Source organism: Coffea eugenioides, chromosome 3 (assembly GCF_003713205.1).
Source record: "Coffea eugenioides isolate CCC68of chromosome 3, Ceug_1.0, whole genome shotgun sequence".
In the NCBI taxonomy this organism is placed as follows: Eukaryota; Viridiplantae; Streptophyta; class Magnoliopsida; order Gentianales; family Rubiaceae; genus Coffea; species Coffea eugenioides.
Window position 1 is genome coordinate 34174801 of NC_040037.1, and position 17787 is coordinate 34192587.

At 36.5% G+C, this 17787-nt stretch overlaps 3 protein-coding genes and 1 non-coding gene across 4 annotated transcripts; 2 read left to right on the forward strand and 2 right to left on the reverse strand.

Annotated features, from left to right (window-relative positions):
* Nucleotides 1-1323: 1323 nt before the first annotated feature.
* Nucleotides 1324-3116, reverse strand: LOC113766458. Its single transcript, XM_027310650.1, has 3 exons — nt 2234-3116; nt 1647-2080; nt 1324-1569 (listed from the first exon to the last, which is right to left on the reverse strand). The coding sequence occupies exons 1-3, from the start codon at nt 3114-3116 to the stop codon at nt 1324-1326; spliced, it is 1563 nt and encodes a 520-aa protein (XP_027166451.1).
* Nucleotides 3117-3365: 249 nt separating this feature from the next.
* Nucleotides 3366-3472, forward strand: LOC113767196. Its single transcript, XR_003467915.1, has one exon. It is a non-coding gene; the product is annotated as a small nucleolar RNA R71 (small nucleolar RNA).
* A 2355-nt stretch (nt 3473-5827) lies between these two features.
* LOC113766459 lies at nt 5828-7312 on the forward strand. The gene has a single exon (XM_027310651.1). The coding sequence runs from the start codon at nt 5828-5830 to the stop codon at nt 7310-7312; it is 1485 nt and encodes a 494-aa protein (XP_027166452.1).
* A 1223-nt stretch (nt 7313-8535) lies between these two features.
* LOC113766460 (glycine-rich protein DOT1-like) lies at nt 8536-13256 on the reverse strand. The gene is made up of 4 exons (XM_027310653.1): nt 13052-13256; nt 12563-13004; nt 9194-9366; nt 8536-8567 (listed from the first exon to the last, which is right to left on the reverse strand). Exons 1-4 carry the CDS (start codon nt 13254-13256, stop codon nt 8536-8538), a joined length of 852 nt encoding a protein of 283 aa, XP_027166454.1.
* Nucleotides 13257-17787: the final 4531 nt, after the last annotated feature.

Consider the following 17787-nt stretch of genomic DNA (forward strand, 5'->3'; position numbering starts at 1 on the left):
CTCAGATATGGGTGCCCCTTCTTCCTCTCTGATCAACCGGCTCAGGTTGTCTGCTACTGAATTGTCCACCCCTTTGTGATCTTTGATCTTCCAGTCAAACTCTTGTAGCAGAAGTATCCAACGAATGAGTCTTGGTTTGGATTCTTTTTTCGCCAAAAGGTATTTCAACGCTGCGTGGTCAGAAAAAACCCTTACTTTTGACCCTAATAGATACAATTTGAATTTTTCAAACGCAAAAACAATGGCTAAAAGCTCATTCTCTGTGGTAGTGTAGTTGTGTTGGGCTGGCGACAGTGTCTTTGAAGCATAGTAGATGACATGGCTACACTTTCCACTTCGTTGACCGAGTACAGCTCCCACTGCGTATTGACTGGCATCGCACATTAGCTCAAAGGGCAAGTTCCAGTCCGGGGGTTGGATAATCGGTGCGGTGGTCAGCATACTCTTCAATGCGTCAAAAGATAATCTACAAGCCTCCCCAAAGTCGAATGTCATGTCCTTCTGAAGTAGTTGGGACAATGGGTGTGCGATTCGTGAGAAGTCCTTTATGAAGTGTCTGTAGAATCCTGCATGACCAAGAAAACTATGGATCTCTTTAACGTTAGTAGGGTAAGGTAAGGTAATAATCAAGTCAACATTCACTTTATCTACCTCAATACCCCTAGATGACACAACGTGTCCCAAAACAATACCTTCCTTGACCATAAAGTGACATTTCTCATAATTGAGGACTAAATTCGTCTCAATGCACCGTTGTAAAACCTTTGTCAAATCGTGTAGGCATTGATCAAAAGAATCACCATAAATTGTGAAATCATCCATAAATATTTCTATACAATTTTCAATCATATTAGAGAAAATACTCATCATACACCTTTGAAATGTCCCTGGGGCATTACACAGTCCAAAAGGCATACGACAGTAAGCAAATGTGCCAAAAGGACAAGTGAAAGTGATTTTGTGTTGGTCCTCTTGAGCGACAGTGATTTGATAATATCCAGAGTAACCATCTAGAAAGCAAAAGAAGCACTTACCTGCCAATCGCTCGAGCATCTCGTCGATGAATGGCAACGGAAAATGATCCTTCCTGGTGGCCGCGTTTAACTTCCTGAAGTCTATACACATTCGCCATCCGTTCTGAAGTCTTATAGGCACCAACTCGTTCTTCTCATTCCGTACAAGTGTAATGCCGGTCTTCTTAGGTACGACATGCACTGGACTCACCCACTCATTATTAGAAATAGGAAAAATTATTCCTAGCTCCAACAACTTGAGAATCTCCTTCATAACTACTTCTTTCATTACTGGGTTCAGTTTTCTCTGTCATTCTCTTACTGATTTCTCCTCTAGCTCAAGGAGGATATGGTGCATGCAAATAGAGGGGTTAATGCCCTTGATATCTGCCAACGTCCATCCTATTGCTGGTTTAGTCTCCCGCAAAACTCGTAGGAGTTTTTCTTGTTGCACCTCGGTCAAATCATTCGCAATGATGACCGGTAGAGTGTTGTGATCTTCAAGATAGGCGTACTTCAGGTGTTTTGGCAATTCCTTCAACTCCAACTCGGGCGCCTGTTCCACAGAAGGCAAAATCCTCTCAGTAGATGTGGGTAAGGGCAAGAACGAGTCTACTAACCGTCGGGAAACACCGGAAGAGAGTGCAGTGACATGATGGATTCTAAAATCTCCTCCTCATCCTTACTCTCCACGTCGGTGGTCGTCTTGCTATGTTGTAGCACGAACTCCAGCTTGTCTTCCATGAGATTCTGCTCAAGAAAATCTTGGACAGTGGAATTAGCAATACCAACACAGTTAATAGACTCGGTATCATCGGGATATTTCATTGCATAAAAAATATTAAACGTGATTGTTTCCCCGTCAAACTCCACAGACAGGGTACTTTCATGCACATCTATCTTAGTCCTACCTGTACTCATGAAGGGTCTACCTAGAAGGAGTACAGCTGAGTTAGCTAAGTTATCATCATTCATGTCAACAATGTAAAAATCAGCAGGGAAGATAAACTCATTCACTTTTACTAAGACATCTTCAACTACATCCTCGGAGTAGACATTGGACCTGTCTGCTAGTTAAATCACCACTCCTGTCTCTTTCAGGGATCCCAAGTTTAAGACTTTAAATATAGACAGAGGCATAACATTAATAGACGCTCCCAGATCAAGCATACCTCTTTCTATTCTCTTTTTACCTATAATGCATGGTATGGTGAACATACCTGGATCCTTGCATTTCTGTGGCAACTTCTTCTGGAGGACTGCCGACACATTCTCACCTACCCTTACTTTGTCCTGGAAGTTCAACTTGTTCCGGTTGGTGCACAGCCCCTTTAGAAACCTTGCATACTTTGGCATTTGCCTAATCGCCTCCAGTAAGGGAATGTTAATCTCTACTTTCCTGAACGTGTCCAAAATCTCCTTCTCTGACTCCTCTTTCTTCGCTTTGGTGAACCTGCCAGGAAAATGAGGGTTTATGTCAGAGGTCTTAGGAATGCGCGGTGGGGTGCTTACCTCTTCTTGTTCAGGTTCCTCGGTCACTTGTTCCTTCCCATTTCTTGTTGCTTCCGGTTTGGTAAGGTGAATCTCCTTTCCATTTCGCAGGAGCATTACACTCGCATTTTCCTTGGGATTGGGGATTACCTGAGATGGTAGTTTTCTCTTGCTATTCTCGAAATTGCTCATTGAGGACGCTAGTTGGGATATCTGCGCCTCCAAGGATCTCATGCCGGCGCATGTCTCTTGTTCAAACCTCTGTTGGTCCTGCCACATTTGACAAGTGCTCTCAACTAACGATTTAACCATATCTTCTAGGGACATACCAATCTGAGATGTAGACGGTTGTTGTATTGGCGATTTTTGTGAAAATGGTTGTTGGAAGCCCGAAGGTTTTTGAGCATAGCTGAAGTTGGGGTGGTTCTGCCACCCTGGATTGTATGTGGGTGCGTAAGGGTTATTTCTTCTTGGGTGGGCTCCAGACATACCACCCATGGCATTGGCCTGCTCGTACGGATCCTCTTGAAGAGTTGGGCACATGTCGGTTGTATGTTCGGGGGCCGCACATATCCCACATGTTTTTACGGTTTGAGCCTTCCCCATTGCCATCTGTCGAACCAAAGTTGTTAGCTCCATTAACTGATGTCCAGGTCAGCATGATTGACCTCATTGACTCTCCTAGTCATGCCCTCAGACCGGGTCCCAAACTGCTGAGAGTTCTCAGCTATGTTTGAAATCAACAGTTTGGCTTCGTCTGGGGTTTTATTAACCAAAGCTCCTCCACTGGCTGCATCTACCATACTCCTATCCATGGGTTGGAGTCCCTCGTAGAAATACTGGATTAACAGTTGGTCAGGAATTTGATGATGGGGGCAACTGGCACACAGTTGTTTGAACCGCTTCCAATATTCATAGAGAGTCTCTCCATTTGCTTGCCTAACTCCACATATCTCCTTTCTGATGTTGGCGGCCCTGGAGGCTGGGAAGAACTTCTCAAGGAATTGTCGTTTTAATGCTTCCCACGTAGTGATGGACCCCGATGGCAAATAGAACAACCAGTCCTTGGCCTTATCTGCTAAGGAAAACGGGAAGGCACGCGACTTGATTTGTTTCTCAGTGACTCCCTGAGGTCTCATGGTTGAACACACTACATGAAATTCCTTCAAGTGCTTGTGTGGGTCCTCACCTGCAACACTACGAAAAGTGGGTAATAAGTGAATCAAACCAGAATTTAATTCAAATGCCTCCTCAGTGTCAAGGTACGTGATGCACAGAGGCTGTTGGTTAACATCCGGGGTTGCAAGCTCCCTCAAGGTTCTTTGGGCTGCCATTGTTTCGTTGGGTCTAGGCGAATTTGTTTCCAGTTCAATTGATGCGTCACCAAAGTGAAAGTTTTGCTCAAGTTCAGATGATTGTGCTGTTGAGGTTTGTTGCTTTTGCATCTTTGTCTCCTTTATCAACCTCCTGGTGGTTTTCTCGATCTCCGGGTCAAACTCGAGTTTTCCTGTACGAGAAGATCGAGGCATAAAACAAGACTAGAGTAGCCTGTGCAATAAATCACTTCAAGCACTAGGTCCCCGGTAACGGCTCCAAAATTTGGTGGCTGTTAAATAACCAAAGATAAAATTTATAATGATACCTACTCCCAAAACTGAATGAGTATAGTAGTGAGTAGGGTCGTTTCCACAGAGAACTGGTAGATTTATCACACACAGATAATTGGGGGATTTTTAAAAGAGAGAGATAAATGAAACAAATTAAAGACTTAAAATCATTAAACGAACAATCACAATGAATGCAATAACTCAAGAATAAAATAAGCAATTAATTGACACAACCTAGTCAAGGAGATAATTTCGGCACCGGTTCACACAATTAATCATAGATACCAAGGATATATCACACGTTCACAAATAAATTGTTCTAGCAATTTAGCAACCGTCAAACTCCCAATCTCTCCTTAATTATATGGTAGTCCAGAGACGCCCTTAAACTACTCTCTTGTAAATTAGATAACCCCAGAGACGCTCGAAGGATTTAATCTAATCACAGCTTTAGGAATTAGAGAGACCCAATTCTAATTAACAAACACACATGTGGGTTCATTTAAACTAGATTAATTATTCCCACGACTCAGATTAGATTGCTTATGAGGCAATGAAATTGTGCCGTTCGCCACTAATTTAAGACAATCAAGTGATACGCACCCTTGTCCTAATTGACAGTATACTATTTAGACAACTGAACAACTGGCCACATTGATCCAACAAATCCAAACAATAATAGACTATTAAATTAGAGAATAATTAAATACCCACAAACTCAGAATTTAGAATAATAAAAAAAATGATCTCACAATTGTTTGTGTTCTGGCCCTTGATTACACCTCAACTAGATAAAGAGATTAGCCTTGCCACATAACGACGAAGCAATTCAGAGTTGTCATGGAGATTTTGCTGAACGAAAAACGAAGTGAAAGTGATGCGGCCGCTAGGCTACTAACAATGATAAAAGCAAAAGCAGAGAAAAGAAAAGTCCAAAACCCAATAATCCCTAGTCTATTGCTGTCTTCTTTATATTGTTTGCGCCGCCGCTTCTTTTGCTTGACTAATTGGAACTTTTCTTTCCAAAGGAAAGCTTCCTTATTTCTCTCCTCAACTTGTTGCCAAAAGGCTGCTTTTTTATTACTCTCCTTTCTCATCTCACGCAGGTTCAGAATTTGTTTCCAAAGAAGGGTAGTAATTCCAGGGATAGGACCTGCGGTTCGTCTTTTTCACGCAACTCTGCCCTGTCTGGCGTGGGCACGTCAGAGAAGGCCTAGTCTTCTGGAAATTCACTTCTTTTTGCCACTTTTAACACCACTCGCCTGCAAATAATACAAATACCAAATCTGGACAGAAATTCAGTGTCTTGCACAATAAGTAACCAAAATTAAGACCAAATACCAATGAATAAACATTCAATTATCACCCTATCAAGAACCATTTACCGAAAATTACCGATTTCAAGCTACCGAATTATTGATTTCAAATTCGATACTCACCCCTAATGTTATGGAGAAGTTTTTTGCTTGATCAGTAGATGTGTCAAGAAACTAAAGATGTTTTTTCCTTCATGCAGTACTGTAACTAAAGATGTTTCTTGAAATTTCATGCACGATGAATGCATGCTGATGTTTTCTGGAAATTTCATTAACTTCCGTTAAAAATATGCATGAATGCATTAGCAAATATGAACTGTAATGATATCAGAAATACCAGTACTTTTAGCAACTGGTCCAATTCTCCAACTTGCATGTGATAAACTTACATGTCTCTGATATGGAAATTATCCCTGCTGATGAAGAGAATAACTTAGTAAATCCAACTACTGTGAACATGCAAGATACTGTGGCTATTAGTAAACAGAATAAACAGACAGTAGCAGTAGAGGTTGATATCTCAGATGATGAGTATGGAGACTCTAGTTCTGATTCTTCATGGAGACACAATCTGCATAGTGACAATGAGGATGAATTAGTACTAGATAGGGTCTCAAATGATGACAGTGAGGATAGTGATACTAATTTTTCTGATTTTGAAGACAATGAAGCAGAAATTCTAGTTCCTGATTCTGAAAGTGAGGAAGGGGATGATCCTATAAGACAATTAATGAGATCAAAGATGTGGATTTACAATCCTAAAGATGACATAGAGTTTGAGAAAGGTCAATTATTCACCAATGTGGATGCATTTAGGGCTGTCTTGAAAGATTATGTTATTCAAAAAGGCTTTCCGCTTCTGAGATTGAAAAATGAGAGATCTAGAGTGACTGCTATCTGCAATGCTGAGGGATGCAAGTGGAGAATACATGCATCACCAATGGCTGATAATATCATTTTTCAGATTAAAAGTTACCAACCACAGCACATTTGTGTTATGGATAAACACTGTGATGAAGCCACATCTGATTGGATGGCCAAGAAGCTGGTTAGTGTCATGAGAGATCATCCTAATATGACCAGCAAAGGTGTAGAGGCAGAGTTGAGGAAGTATGGTGTGAAGCAAAGTAAAATACAGATTTTCAGAGCTAAGAACAAAGCACTTAATGAAATAGAAAGCACACATGCTGAATCTTATTCTAAACTTCCAAAATATGCTGAACTGTTAAGGAATAATAATCCCAACAACATTTGTAAAATACATTATGATATACCAAATCTGTTAGTTGAGCCTAAATTTTTGAGAATATTAATTAGCTTTAGAGCTCAAAAGCTGGGATTCCTAGAAGGTTGTAGGCCTTTTGTGGGATTTGATGGATGTTTCTTAAAGGGTCCATTTGGAGGTGTGCTTCTCATTGCAGTTGCTTTGGATGCAAACAATAGCATATTTCCAATAGCATTTGCTATAACTGAATGTGAGAACAAGGATACTTGGATGTGGTTTTTCTACTACTTTCAAGAGTTTTTTGGATCATTTAACAACAACATCCTTTTAACTTTCATGAGTGATAGGCAGAATGGATTGAATCTTGCTTATGAGGAGATATTTCCTGATGCAACTGGACTGCATTGTTGTAGGCATATATGCAACAATTTCAAGTCTCAATTTCTAGGAATATTACTTAGAAGTTTCTTTTGGAATGCAGCAAAAAGTTATGATGTTGTTGCCTATAATGAAGCAATGGCAAGTATTAAAGATATTAACATTGCTGCTTGGAGATATCTGGATAAAATTCCAAGAAGTTCCTGGTGTAGGCATGTCTTCTCATCTCAACTTAAGTGTGATCATGTTACAAATAATTTCACTGAATCCTTTAATAATTAGGTTGGTGATCTTAGAGAAAAGCCTATACTGACATTAGTGGATGGTTTGAGGAGAAAGTTCATGAAAAAGTTACACGAGATACCAGAAAGGTTTCACTATGACTGCTAATATCACTCCTAGGATTGCTGAGAAACTCACAGAAATTAGCCAAGCATCAAGAAAATGTGAGATACATATGGCTAGTGAAGACACATTCGAGATTGGTGATCTGGACAGAAGCTACATAGTTAATCTCAGCAAAAGAATCTGTGATTGTGGTGCTTTTCAGATATCTGGAATTCCATGTAAACATGCAGCACTAGGAATTATGTACAGGAGAGAAAAATTGGAATATTACTGTGAAGCCTGGTTCACAAAGGACATGTATTTGAAAGCATACTCAGTAGTGATTCATCCTATTTCTGATATAAAAAGGTGGCCTGCTATGCCTGATTTACTCCCAAAAACTGTGTTGCCACCTCTTTTGCGAAGAGCTCCTAGTAGACCAAGAGTAAATCGAAGAAGGGAAGCTGATGAGAGAGCTTCCTTTTCACAACCAAAAAGGTCAAGTACTCTCAAGTGTGGCCATTGTGGAGCTTTTGGTCATAATAAGAGGACTTGCAAAGGACAACCTATGCACAAAAGGATTGCAAACAGAACCCCTGATGAACTGGTAGTAGTATTGTATAATCATTACTAAACTGCATCATCTTACATTGGTTTTTGTTATGTGCAACTCATTTGAAGTTGTTATCACAGATGACAAATAGAAGAGGCAGACCAGACAAAGGAACGGCTAGCACAGGCTTATCAGGAGCTGTTCTTTGGATAAACTGTTGCCAGTTTTATGTTTCATTCCTTATCTATTACAATTATGTATGCAGAGGTTTCCAGAGACTGATAAGTACTCTCATTTTACAGGATCATGCAGAAGGAGCAGTACCTATAGTTCACTCCAGTCAAGGGAGCAATCCTAGTCCTACTAATCATAATGGAGGTGTTAACGTGCAGAACAATTGTCAAACTACTGCTGCAAGTTCTAACAGAAAGGTGTTAACTTGTATACTATAACTTGTCTAAGAGAATAACAAGTTCAGTGATACAATTTTTGCTCTGAACTTGACTTTCATGCTATTATGTTTACAGAGAGGAAGGCCTGCTTCAAACAATCCTTCTACTTCAATAGTCAGAAGTGCTGGTAGGACCAAAAGTACCAAAATCTACTCCAATCCTTAGGTGCCAGTTCAATTGACTTCTGAATCTGAAAATGCTACATCTGTCAGCATGAATGCACCAGTAAATGTGAACTCCAATAGCATTAGCAGTACCAGCACTTTCAGCAACTGGTTTTGAGTTGCTAGTTTAGACTAGTTAGCGTGTAATGATTAGCTTAGCTTCTTTTGAATTCGGTGCTGCTATATGGAAATGTACCAGAAGTTAGGACTGCTGAAATGTTTTGTTAATGCAAGCTCACACTCTCTTATAATATTAGTGGTGCAATCCTCACCATCTGCTATAGAAACTGTCCTGGTAGATGGTGTTTTGTACTTGTGGATTGCATTGATGGAAATGTTATATGTACTACTGATATGATTATTGCATTTTAGCATGTGAAATGTCACTGCTATTAACATTCAGGAGTTATTGTCAAATTAGCATACTGGTGCTATTCATTACCTCATACAATGACTGTAAACTGCTACATACATGGATTTTACATTGGTTTATGTAGCATTCTAACTGACATAGCCTTCTAGCTTCACTTGGATTTCACCACAAAAGGCATACTACAACTGCTACAATGTTGCAGCAGATTTACATGAATTCAGCCAATTGATTTTACTATTTGAATGAAAATAAATAAAGCTAACAGTAGCATATTGGTGATGAGCAACACGTTACCTAAGACACTTGGAGCTGGAAATTGTCTTTGCAGTTCCACGGCAACATCAGATTGCCTTTCTGAAATGCCAAGCACTCTAGCTCTGCTAATATCTCTTTCCCTGTTTGTGTCATGGTTGCTTCTTCTACTATTAACTTCTTCTTCTTCTCCTCCATCATACCATTTGAAATATCTGCATTTTGAGCAGTAGAAATACAATTTGTTCGGATTCTTTTCGCTCTCTGATATCTTCACTGTGGCCTTGCAATTGCAGTAGCAATATCTGTTCTTAATAATGAAAGTTGTGGGTGAATTCCAGGATTTTGCTAGTTGGCTTGAAGAGACCATTGAATCTGCTAAATGTTTTCAGCTTAGCCTTCTATTAATGCTCCTCACAATCTTTTGGCTTGAGGATAAAATGTGGTTTCCAGATGTTTATACACACTTAGAGGTTTCCAAATTTTTGGCCGTTGGAAGATTGCATCAGACTGTTGGCTATTCTTGTCAACTACTGAAGATGCCTTAGTGTAATAGAAGAAATATTCCTGAATTACATTTATACCCCTTCAACTTTGATAATCATGTCTACCTTTTTATTAACAAGCAATCTTGTACTAATATAGGGAGGAAGAGGGTATTCATGGAATATAAAATGTCATCTCTATCATGACAGTAATATTTTAATCCTAATTGGACTGAATTATTATCAAAATTTGAAAAGCAAGGGAGCTAGGTGAAATTTTTAAAACCTGGAGGGGTTTCAGTGCAAGTGTCACAAACCTCAGGGGAGGTTTGTTAAATTATAGAGTAGAAAAAGTGGGACAGGGAAAAGATAATTACCCTATAACAAGCAATTGTCCCCAAATCATGTATTTCACATGAAATGATTGTATTTGAAATCCTTTAACATATTTCATGTCATTTTCTTGGGTGGTTGGATCCATTTTCTAGAACATTATCAGCAAAAAATAAAGAAAACGACGGGTCTATTTGGATAGAAAATTATTTGAAAAAAATTATCTAAAATAATACTGTGGCTTGCAATATGTATGTGATATAAAAAGTAATTGAAATCTGTATTTATAATGTAAACCCAAAAAAATTAGAAATTCTTCTTACAAATCTTGATAACCAAATCCCTGATTTTCTATTTCTTTTTCATCTTATAACCAAGAACTGGCAAGAGCATTAGGAGAAAACAAAAAGAAACAGTACAGTCAGAAAAAGATAAGCAACCATTACAGTACTAGCACCTCTCGAATAATTTCATTCAGTGGGACAATCAGATGGTAACCCACCACCAATTCCTACAAAATCTAGCCATGTGATTAAGGGTCCCCAGCACAGCCCCAACGGCTCTTTCTTAAGCGACTCCACATTCACGACCATCGCCCGTGCATTCAATGGCCCTCCCCATCTCAATTCCAACGAGTTTGGACAGCAACCTTCGTGTCTATTTCTTGGCCTCACACATAGTCAGTTCCTGTAGTAGGAACTGTCAAACGCTTCCCGATATATGGACGCGTTCGTACTTTAGAAGATGATTGAGAGAGCCTCTTTAAATCTTGGGATAATTTCAGAAACCTCCCCTGAGGTTTCTAATAATTTCACTGAACTCTCTTTAGGTTTAAAAAATTATACATACCTCCCTTATTATTTAAAATGATAATTTTACCCTTAAATATTTTAATGAAATTCCTTTATTTGGTATGCTTATATTTAGAATGAGTTTTAAAATTATTTTTCATTATTTTTCCTTCTTATTCCTTTTTTTAAATTTTTTGCCAATAAAACTGTAGAATTACTACTATTGCCTTTAGTTTCTATTATAACCAAATATCGAACTAATGATTGTTTTTACGAGTTAATTTTATATATAATCTAATGTTTTTTGTTAATATTTTTTTTATTTTTTGTTATTAAAATTAACAATAAATAAAAAAAATAGCCCAAAGGCACTACTAAATTGTGATAATCCCATTACTCGAAAAATTCAAAGACTATAAATGAATTATTTCAACATTTTCTTTTCTATCTTATAAATCTAAATCCAGAATAAAATACCATCAAAAGTATCATATCATAGTGATAAAATTATTATTATAGTTGTTTATCAAATAGTAAGTATGGACATGAAAAATTTGGAATATTTTTTTTATAATTATAATAGACAATTTTATAATTGTATAGGAAAATAAATTAAAACTCATTACACAAAGGTATTTTTGGGTATTCATTTAAATATTTGACCAAACCAATATTATTTTAAGGTTTTGTTACTAAAATTATAAAATCAAGGGAAGTAAGTTTAATTTTTCAAACCTCAGAGGAGCTCAGTAAAATTATTAAAAATCTCAGGGAAGGTTTCTGAAATTATCCCTTAAATCTTTTCGGTGCATAACATCGAGAGTTTAAATCTTGATTAGTGCATCAAAAGCTGTGCTTTCTTGTTTTTAAAACATCCAAAAAATGTAGTGGGCTTTTCTGAGTTGAAAGGCATTGAAGAAGGAAGCTTTTTGGTCATTTCCATTGCTGTCGGTAGAGCCCATAGAATCTTCAGAAGATGAAAAGAGAAGGCCCTCGCTTTTACTTGGAGATGAGAAAAGAATCCAGGAAGGAAGCTTTCTAGTCATTTCCTTTAATTTTTTTTTTGGGTCAAACGTCAACTTCTAGGTTGTGTTGGGATTGCATTTTCCATGATTTTTCATGAAAAAATTACTGTAACAATTTGATGTATGTGAGGGAAAAAGGTAATAGGGAAATGTGATCATGGAAAACAACGTAATTTTTCGACGGAAAACTACAATCCAAACAAGGCCTTTGTTTCCTTTGACGTTGGTGGAGTGCACAAGTGCGTGAGGGTGTGTGCACTAGGAAATTTCTTAGAAACTTACCTTATTTATTATTATTTTCATTTTTCTCAAAGCTAAAAATCAAAACTTAGTGCACTAAACAAAAGGAAAGAAAATAAAACTTAATTCAAAATGTATCAACTTACCTTTCCCATTTCTAAGAAAATCAAAATGACAAAAAAATCAGTGTTTACAGTTTGCTTCTCTTTATCAGAATCGTAAAGCAGTCTCAGACAAAGATGTATACACCCCAAAAACTTAAAATCTGTTTGATAACCGAATTCAACACTTTAAATTTAATAGGTTTAGATCTTAATATATTTAAGAGAAATTTGCTAAATTGATCCCTAACATTTTCACAAAAAACTTTTTTAGTTTCTAACATTTAAATCAGTTAGAATCGTTCCTAACATATAAATTATGATCCATTTTTGTTCTAATGATCGTATTTGCTCATTTTTTGACTGAAAATAGCACGCCTATCTCACGTGAACATATTTTTAGGAGCAAAATCGAAAATTATACTTCCTTACTTACCTCTCCCCTTCTCCCCGACCCCAATCATCACCACCACCATTATCAACACCGCCCCCTTCCTCTTCCTTACCTCCTCCATCCCTCCTTCCCCTTCCGTCTGTGCCACCACCACCCACCCCCTGGTGCCCCCCTCTATCTATAAACTTATCACCTCCTCCTCCCCCACAAGTATCACCTTCCCCTCCCTTTGGCATAGCACCTCCATCTCTAACTCTTTCACCCTTTCCTCCTCTGCCAATTGTAGTCCCATCACCACTTACCTCAGTTTCTCCACCTCCTCCTGCTATAAAGTCATAGCTCACCAGCCCTTCCTCTCCTGCATTACCTCCTCCACCACCACCTGCTTCTTCGCAGACTCCATTCTTGTTAAATCCCCCTCCACTTTCGATGGCGTCTCCTTCTCCCATCACCACATCTCTTATTCCACCTTCTCCCCTGCCTCCTGGAATAATACATCCCAAGCTAATGCTCCAATTAACTCAGTCTTACCAGCAATTGCCCCTGAGAAACCCACTGCAAGATCAACTACACCTGCTCCAAATATTAAAGCAATCACAATATCCAGAAATGGTGGGAGCATGAAGGGCGGAGTTGTCATGGCAATTGGATTCATGGGCTTTCTGGCAATTGGTCTTATGGTGCTTGGTGTCTGGTTGGCACGAAAGCAAAAGAAAAGGAGAGCCCCATTCAACATTAGATACACAATGCCTCCTCCCAAAATTCAGGGAAAAAATTAGGGTTTTTTTTACTGTAATTTTAGGGGAAAAGGTGAAAGGGGTACTTTTGTTTTCAACCTGGAATGATGTTTTTAGATTTTTCCCTTAAAAATATGTCCACGTGAGAGAGGTGTGCTATTTTCAGTCGAAGAAAAAAGCAAATATGAGCACTAGGACTAAAATGGATCATAATTTATATGTTAAGGACGATTTTAGCTGATTTTAAATGTTGAGAACTAAAAAAATTTTTTGTGAAAATGTTAGGGACCAATTTGGCAAAATTTCCTATATTTAAATACATTTGATAATCAAAATTAGAATATCTGAATTCATTAATTGATACTGAATTTTCTAAACAAAATTTACGCCAAAAAATAAGTTTTAAACTGTTCACTTATCACTTAATATAGTATACACTCAAATGTATCAAATTTAGTACGTAACATTCACTAACTTAATGGATTCATGTTTCAGATTTTAGACTTCAAATTTCAAATTTCAAAATTCAATTTTATCAAATGTACCCTTAGAATAAGAGAAAATGATATTTTGAAAAGGGGTAAAATTAACATTTAAAAGTGATACTTTAAGCTAAAAAGTAGTTCAAAACTTAGATTAGAATCAAATTTTGCCGACTTGAATTTGTAAGAGACGAAAAACTAATATTTTAAAAATAAATAATAAAAAACTTCATTTGATGAAATATAAGTGATGTTTTGAACAATATTTCAGTTCTAAATTGTGTATTACACCTACCAGTTGTTATGCAAATTCAATTTATTCCAGTAGTAAAAGTTTGGGTCAACCCGATCTATATCCCCAATTATGGACCTTGTGGACTTTTTAAGCAGCCATGTTACTTCTAGTAACTGGGGCTAACGGGTTTCCTCTTCTTGTATTTGTTTTTTTTTTCCCTTTTAGCTACAAAAAAACAACCAAAAAATAAAAATGATTTCCGCTCCTATCAATATCCAAACTTCAAACCTTTCCTTAGGAAGGCAGTTGAGGAGAGTTTTTGGGCAAATTGGATTAAACAAATCTGGTCTTTTAAAGCCTTACTTAGATTATAGACAAGAATAAGAGGAAAAAATTGAAAGTTTTTTTTTTTAAAAAAAAGGATAATATGAGTACCACAGTCTATAACTTAAATCGAAGTTATGGATACATCTTAATCACAGATTTCTAGTGCACGTTTTGATGGGGAAGGACAACCGGTTTGCCTGGTTAAATGCAAAGATGAGTAAACTTATCTTCTTCTCCTCTCTATGCTCTCTCCAAACCGATTTGTCAATATCTTCTTCTCACACCTCTTTCTCACAAATAACACCCATCATTTCTAATCTTTCACTTGGTAATTTAACAAGTCTCCAATCCAATGATCTAATTCTTATTCTCTGTCTTTGGGGATAACGTAAATAACAGAAGATGCCAAAGAAGAACTTCTATACAATGTTGTAAAGTTAAAAAAGATCTTATATTATTTCGCAGGAAACAGTGGGGATAATTGCAACTAAGGAAGAAAATTAAAAAAAAATAGCTTTGAAAAAGTAAATCTGCAATAGAGAGGTAGTAGATGGGGCCGAGTAAGGGATGAGAGGGATCGGGGGATTGGTAGCATGGGTTTTGTCTGATTATCTCTAAGGAATGAGATGGGGCGGATTTTAAGATAGTGGGCTGGGGATGGAGGATGGAGTTAGTGGTGGGGTTATTGGGCAAGAAGGTTTTGTGGGAGAAAGGTTGTGAAGCAGCAAATGTGATGATGGAGTTTGACAGGGGTTCTTTTGATAAATTTGGATTAATTGAAGGATTCTTCAAAAGTTAACACCTACGTCTGTCAACCATGGCTAGTTAACCTTTTTCTTTTTTTTTTGCTTCTACTTTTGTCGATGGAAAATTCTAAGACACTATACTAGGGGACAGGGTTAGAGGGGGTAAATCGTCACCAAATCAACGAATGCATGTGCATCTGATGATAAAATCTTCAAAAAATTTTAGAGAAGAACGTAAGTTAGAAAATTTGATCCCCTAACCAAGGAAAGAAGTGAATCTAAGAGGGTCAAAGATATATTCTAAGGCTCTATATTAGGGGGTTGGGTTGGAGGGGTAGAATCGCCATCGAATCAAACGGATGCATATATATCTGATGATAAAATTTCAAAAAAATTTTAGAAAAGAATATAAGTGAAAGGATTTGATCTCTTAGTCGACGAAAGAAGTGAACTTAAAAGGGTCAAAAAGAAATTCTAAGACTCTATATTAAGGGGAAAGGTTGGGGGACAGAATCACCACCAAATCAAATGGATGTATGTGCATCTGATGGTAAAATTTCCAAAAGAAAATCTACAGAAAAATGTAAATTAAAAGATTTGATCCTTAGCCTATATCGAAGAAGAGTTTTAAATTTTTCTGTAGTGGTCAATTACTCTAATAACAGTAGGTTAATCCATGATTAGTTAACTAATATGTGAAAGCATGTATGCCTATTTAAACTACCAAAAGGGTGACGTCCCTTTTTCAAGGACCACACCGTCTGAGTTCATTAAAGAATTTGTCTATTCTAGTGGGTAGGTGCAGTATTTCGGACCCAGCAGGTACAGATATGCTACAACCCAAAAATTGACTTGCCGACATATATAGTTGACAATGGGCAGGAAGATCGCCAAAGAAAATAGATACCAAGTGTTAAAACATGGCAAATTTGCATATCCAACTTCACTTAGTAGCATTATTCTTCCTTTCTAGTCTTAACACTTTACTTAGTTTTTGTGACAAAACTAATTACTATAATTTAAAAAAACCATTATGATTTTTTGGCAGAATTTACCATTTTTTTTCTTTAATATTGACTCACTAGATTAATCTTTTATACACCTTCAACGTAAGTGTTTTTTTTTTTTACATGATTATATCTTCACATTTCATCACAAAAATTAGGATGATGAGTAATAATTTTTTCCCTAAACCTGGTATTTGCTAACAAATCATCAACTTGATAAATACCATTTTTTGGAACAAATTTTCCCACTATTGCTATCATTGGCTTCTTCCATGTGGAATGACTCTTCATTATTGGTCTTCCCCTTGTAGTATCTATGTCTGTCGAGTTAAACTTATAATGAAAGTAGGTGACAGCTAACAAACTAACAAAAATATTAATCACAAAAAGTAAAAGGTTAATCACTAAAACAAGGGTTAATTCCAATAAAGCCCTAAAAAAAAACTCTTTTCAGAACTTGCCTCGAAGGTTTAATTGTACCAATCCATCCTTTATAATTCCAATATTCCCAAAGGCGTACTAAATGTTTTAATAATGCAAAGATTTGTTGGATAATAGATGATTTTACGCGTAGAAAGCACTAAGATATCTTTTTCTTTACAAATGTCTGTTTATAAGATAATGTATGTTTACTTTTTTTTTATAAGATAATGTATGTTTATATAACTTTGATGTATTTTCAAATTTTATTTGTGTACACCAACTTAATTTGTAAATACAACTGCATCAATAAGTACACACCATATATTGTGGATAAAACACAACAATTGCATTAAATCGTACCTAATCTAATCATCCTACCTAGATCCCACTATTTACAAAAGGGCAAAAATTAATGCAAAACTATAGTTGTCAGATTTTTTTAGTACATACAAGAGTTTCTCGTGGGCAATAGGCCCTACTACGCTCAGACTACATCAGCCCTTGCTTATCATCTGCTTAGTTTTGGAAGTATTGCGTTTATGTTTCCTCGACAAGATTACCTGATTTTCTATGGAGAAAATTGCACTTTAGACCTCAAAGTATTGTGTTTATGTTTCAACCAAAATAAAAGCAACCCCTGAAGTATCCAATTTCGATCAATTAATCCCTAATGTTTCGATCTAAACAAATATAGTTTCTAAAGTATAACAATTAACCAAGTTGGTTCATAATGGTTTATAAAACATAACCGAATTTAATAATATAAAACAAATGTTTGAAAAGGTTCATCAAAGTTATAGAAAATTCTAGAAAGACCACAAAGATTTTAAAAACATTAATAAAGTATAAAGTAAGGGTAAGATATTCACTTTTGACAAAATAAAGACATTTTGTAGATATTCCATTTTTGTAATTTGTACATAAAAGTATACAAAAGTGCATATATAATTACAATACTTAATTTACTTATTAAAAAAAGTACACAAAACGTATAGAAAAGAACACATGCACTACACATGCTTTGTTCCAGTGTTAAAATTAGATTTTTTAGATTACCTTAAGCTTATTTTCTAGGGTATTAAAAATTTTATGATTTAACTATAAATTGTTATGACGTGTATATAAATTTCACGAATTTTGATGGATTTTTATATTATATAAATAAATTTTCTTAGATTTTATAAAACATTAGGGACTAATTCAGTCAATTAATATACTTTAGGAATTATATATTTTTATATTGAAACATTAGGGATTAATTAGATTGAAATTGAATACTCTAGAGACTACATTTGTTTAATTTGAATAAA

Bases quoted from the DNA above. Each gene is read 5' to 3' on its own strand.
- LOC113766458 (XM_027310650.1), bottom strand. From the start codon at position 3,116: ATGGCAATGGGGAAGGCTCAAACCGTAAAAACATGTGGGATATGTGCG. The intron at 2,081-2,233 runs GTATGTTCACCA...TTTAACTAGCAG, and splicing joins ACAGAAATGCAAGGATCCAG to ACAGGTCCAATGTCTACTCC. The intron at 1,570-1,646 runs GTGTTTCCCGAC...TCTGTGGAACAG, and splicing joins TGTCACTGCACTCTCTTCCG to GCGCCCGAGTTGGAGTTGAA.
- LOC113766459 (XM_027310651.1), top strand. From the start codon at position 5,828: ATGGAAATTATCCCTGCTGATGAAGAGAATAACTTAGTAAATCCAACT.
- LOC113766460 (XM_027310653.1), bottom strand. From the start codon at position 13,256: ATGTTGAATGGGGCTCTCCTTTTCTTTTGCTTTCGTGCCAACCAGACA. The intron at 9,367-12,562 runs GTAAGTAAGGAA...CTCAAAATGCAG, and splicing joins GGTCGGGGAGAAGGGGAGAG to ATATTTCAAATGGTATGATG. The intron at 8,568-9,193 runs GTAACGTGTTGC...TCATGCTGACAG, and splicing joins TCCAGCTCCAAGTGTCTTAG to ATGTAGCATTTTCAGATTCA.